This window comes from Rhododendron vialii, chromosome 11a (genome assembly GCF_030253575.1).
Source record: "Rhododendron vialii isolate Sample 1 chromosome 11a, ASM3025357v1".
NCBI lineage: Eukaryota > Viridiplantae > Streptophyta > Magnoliopsida > Ericales > Ericaceae > Rhododendron > Rhododendron vialii.
In genome coordinates, this window is record NC_080567.1 from 14,241,046 (window position 1) to 14,245,804 (window position 4,759).

A 4,759-nucleotide genomic window follows, 5' to 3' on the forward strand; every position below is an offset into this window, starting at 1 on the left:
ATCTTAAATTTTCACACTTCCCTTGTCAATAAAATTGATTATTTTTCCTGAGCCAAATAACCAAAAACGTTGATTTTTAAAACATATTAGTCTAAATGCTAAAAATCAGGATATCATTAGATATTTTGGATCATCGTCCTTTATTCATTCTGTTTATTCATGCTGTTATTATTTAAGATAATTGAATCATTTCATCTCTGTACAGTTTATGCCAACTGATCAAGAAAACATTTTCAAAGTTCAGAATCCAAATAAATGAATTATTCTGAATCAGTAGTGATGACCGTAATAAACCATTGATAGCTCATGTTGGACAGCTTGGAAAAGAGAAGGGTTTGGCTTTACTCAAAACGTATGTCTCTTCCCTTTCAGAGTAAACATCTGTCTGATTTACATACACAATGGGAATATTACATGCAAAATATATGCTGAAATGGTAGATGATATAAATCCTCCATGTGGTTAGCATAATTCTGGTTCCCAATAGTTTAAACTAAATTAGCAGAACAATCTTGTTTCGCATTAGGCTTTTAGTTGACAAACATTTGTTTCCTTTGACAATAACTACATATTTCTAGAAAATGAATACCTAAAATTTGTTAAATACAATCTTCTCGCTTTTGTAACCACGTTCCAACAAGTTACAATGTCACATCGACGCACGTAGCGCGTCGGCATCGCGCTAGTAATTTATCAAAGGGGTTGATGTATTCTTTGGTTCATATACTATACTCATCTTTCTCTTCAAAAATAGCTAGGCATACTTTATTATAGGGGTTGATGTATTCTTTGGTTCACATACTAATCATCCTTCTCTTAAAAAATGCAATTAATTTAACCAAACATATAAAGACCACCATTAAGCCACCCTTAACCATATAAATAGCATGCCTCCCCAAGCATGGTTGGACATGAACGCAACACATACGCGGCTGTAAGATCTACGATTAAGAAAGAAAATCAAAACCAATCCCAAATAACATGGCATTGAAGAAAATAGCTGGACAGGTGATTCTCCCCTTGGTAATGCTTCTACTACTACTGGTGGGTTCTAATGCTGGAGGAATGGCCATATATTGGGGTCAACCTGGAAACGAAGGCACCTTAATTGGCACTAACTTGTGCTACAGGGAACAACAAGTTCGTGCTCTTATCTTTTCTAGCAACGTTTGGCAATGGTCAAACCCCGATGATCGATCTTGCTGGCCACTGCGACCCCTATAGCAATGCCTGCACCGGTCTTAGCTCAGACATCGGTTCGTGTCAAGCAAGCGGAGCCAAGGTGATTCTTTCTCTCAGAGGAGGGGCGGGAAGCTACTACCTTGCCTCCTCTGAGGATGCAAGACAGGTCGCGACTTACCTCTGGAACCTCTTGAGGGGACAATCCTCGTCTCGACCTCTTGGTTCGGCTGTTCTGGACGAGATCGATTTTGATATTGAGGGAGTAACGAACCAACACTGGGATGAACTTGAATCCAAGGAACAAAATTTCCATTTACTTTTTTCAAAATGCCCCTAATTAACATTACCATTCTCTTGGGAAACCAAAACAAAATACCAGAGGAATAATAAAGAGTTCAATGTTTCCAATGAAATTAATGAGAATATAGTGGAACACTTCAAAAACTGATGACACAATAGCAAAAAAAAGTGTCAAGATGGATATAAAATTTATTTGGCGACACTAGACATCCTTTATGAAGTGAGTGAATCATCTCTATTCCTTTCGTTCAGCAGACAAGATCCGATCCTGGAAGAAAGAAAAAAAGTCAGGCTGTGGATAAGAAATTAAGAACCCACGATAAATATATATGTTTGATTAACAATAATTACTTGGCATTAAAACATTTAGACAAGTATTAAATAACTCTTTCTGGTTCAATTCCCTTCTCTCTTTTCGAAGTTTTTTTTTTTTTCTGTGAAATCAGTATTGTTTTCATACCATCTGCAAAAGTTTTTGGATTGTAGTCGTTCTTTTCTTGCCAAACCAACTCATCGAATCAAAATTTTGAATCCTTACAGGTACCTTTCTGGATATAGCAGCCTAGGCAAGAAAGTTTACTTAATCGCAGCTCCACAGTGCCCATTCCCAGATGCTTGGATCGGAGGTGCCCTTCAAACAGGTCTTTTTGACTACGTATGGGTTCAATTCTACAGCCACCCTCCTTGCCAATATGTCTCCGGAAATGTTGCCAATCTCAAAGACGCGTGGAACCAGTGGACCTCTATTCCGGCAACCAAAATATTTCTAGGATTGTCGGCTGCTCGTCAAGCAGCTGGAAGCGGATTCATTCCTGTTTCTGATCTCACTTCTATTGTGCTTCCGGCGATTCAAGGTTCTAAGAAATATGGAGGTGTAATGTTGTGGTCTAGGTACTATGATGATCAGACCAATTATAGTAGTTCTATTAAAAGCCCTCCATTTGGAGACATCGTAATTGTGGCATAACCGGACCATTACAAGCATAACCAAAACTAGACAACCAGTTATATGTATAATCAAGGCCTTACAAGGCATAACTCCTAAATTTTGGGGTTATGTCTTGTAAGGCTTTGGTTGTGCATATCACTGGTTTTGATTATGCTTGTAATGATCCGGTTATGCCAAAATTACGGTGTCCCCAAATGGAGGATAGACACCATAGTTTTTCCCTAGGGAATGACTATATGAGAGACTTATTCATGGCTCAGCCGTGAACAACTTCTTTACAACAATAATCAATCGCGGCCGTCTATAAGTGTTCTGGACGGGCCGGATGTTAATGAAACTTATCCGGAGAAAAGCGGACCGTCCAAAATACTTTTGGATGACCGCCATGAAAAAGATTTTCTCTTCATATGTGTGTGTGTGATTAAAGAGTAAAGAGTTTACGGAAATTGAGTGAGGAGCATTCAGAAGTTTATGCTAAGGACTTCATTATCCCAAGCAAAGTAATCGATTTCAGCAACTGAAAGGCAACCTAGATCATGAATACTTCCAAACATACAGAACTTTGATAAAATTTCATCAACTTTTTTCCTTGCAACGGAAGAATACAATAGCTGCCAATAACACCTAATCCTCCCAGCGTTAATTTAAAAAGCCTATCTGAGCCAAGTCCTTTTCTAGAACATTTATCACGCGTAAACCCTATTTGGATATCTTGGTTTTCTCTTATTAAAACGGGCGCTCTGTGGAGTCCGGCTTTCCATCTTCCATTTTTTCCCAGTTTGCTTTGAAGAACCACCTCCAACCTTCAGCGCCTTGGCCTTTCTGGCAGCAACCGACAGTCTCTTCCCCTTCCCCTTCCCCTTCCCCTTCCCCTCTTCTCGCTTCTCTCTTTTATGAGTCCTGGATTTGAACTTCACCACCTCCACGATTTTCTTAGTAGGGACTTTCTTCTAGACACCTGATTTACTACCCCTCATATGCTTGACCGATTTCTAAGCCTAAAATAATGGGTTGTTTCAAGCGTAGGGCTGAGACCGATGTAACACAATATCCAGTAAGACTGGAGTCGAATCCACTAAGGATGGTGAAGTGTGTGTTGTGGAACCTCGGGTTGTAGTATTAAAATTAGCTCTTAGGTAACCACCCATTGTCTTTTAGTTGATTAATTAACTAATACTAATAGAAAACTTGCTCAAATGATAAAAAAAAAGAGGCACGGTCGTAGGGAATCCGGCGCTCGCTACCCAATCAGAATCCACTCGCTTTTCAAGGTTCTAAAAACGGATAAATTTTAGGGAGAATTGGAAACTCTGAAGGATGCGAATTCTAAGGTTGTCGGTCCCGTACACAGCAGCGAACAGGTTTTGGTCCCCCATTTCCGCTCACATGAGTCCCGGCAATGCCTCGAATTCGTCCAACGGACGTAGTTTTCACCAACTAAAATTATTTAATTAAATTAATGTACTGAAAAATTGCGAGACGAATCCTAATTTGGTCACGGCGCACCTTTACCCATCGACCAAACCTCAAAAAAACTACTCACTCATTATTAAAAATAAAATGAATAAAATCGTAGAATTAATCATGCTTTTATTACGCAAGATAAAAATAAATAAATAAACAAAAGATAACAGCTAATTGAATACCAACGAACAATTTTAATAAAGAACATAAATCAATATGAGTTACCGGAGTATGGAGATCTGAACAAAACTTCAATAACTTGAAGGAAAAAAAAGAAAATTTGGAAGGACAAAAAAAACGTGAGTTTAAAACTGCAAACTAATATTCGGAGACCAGCTTTCGTTCTCTGTCACCCTACGAAAAAGTGTGCTTTTTTCTTCCTGTAAAAAGTGTCGCCTCCGTTCTTCGTCAATCCCCTGTATATATTATTCCCTGGGGGCTCATTTAGATGAGGTATTAGATTTTGAGGTATTATATAAGAAGTAGGGATTGGATAGCAGGGGATATTATGTAAGAAGGGTAGGTCTATATTGATGTGACGGAGGATTAAATAATACTTAGTTTGGATGAGATATAAAAAGAGGGATAATGTTGTTTTGTAGTTGAATGGAAGAGAGAGAGGATATTATAAGGGGGGATTCCACATTGCCGACTCCCACCCTAGCCATGTGTAAGCCCCCCTTATGGGGTATTCGGGGAGGGGGGGGTTATGGAAGAGGGGGTATTAAGATATCCCCGGTTATTGGCTTGCCAAACCACGCCATAAAAGAAGGCCCACGTATTAGAAGGGTGTGTATTACAATACCCCTTTCTATTGTGGCATCCAAACAAGCCTTGGAGTCAAAACCGTTGCCGCCCTTTTAT

The 4,759-nt window shown here is 39.1% G+C and overlaps 1 protein-coding gene across 1 annotated transcript; it reads left to right on the plus strand.

Annotated features, from left to right (window-relative positions):
* Positions 1-845: 845 nt before the first annotated feature.
* LOC131306899 (acidic endochitinase-like) lies at positions 846-2,449 on the plus strand. The gene is given in 3 exon segments (XM_058333327.1): positions 846-1,104; positions 1,106-1,492; positions 2,048-2,449. Coding segments are annotated over 3 exon segments (912 nt in total). The 5' UTR covers positions 846-981.
* Positions 2,450-4,759: the final 2,310 nt, after the last annotated feature.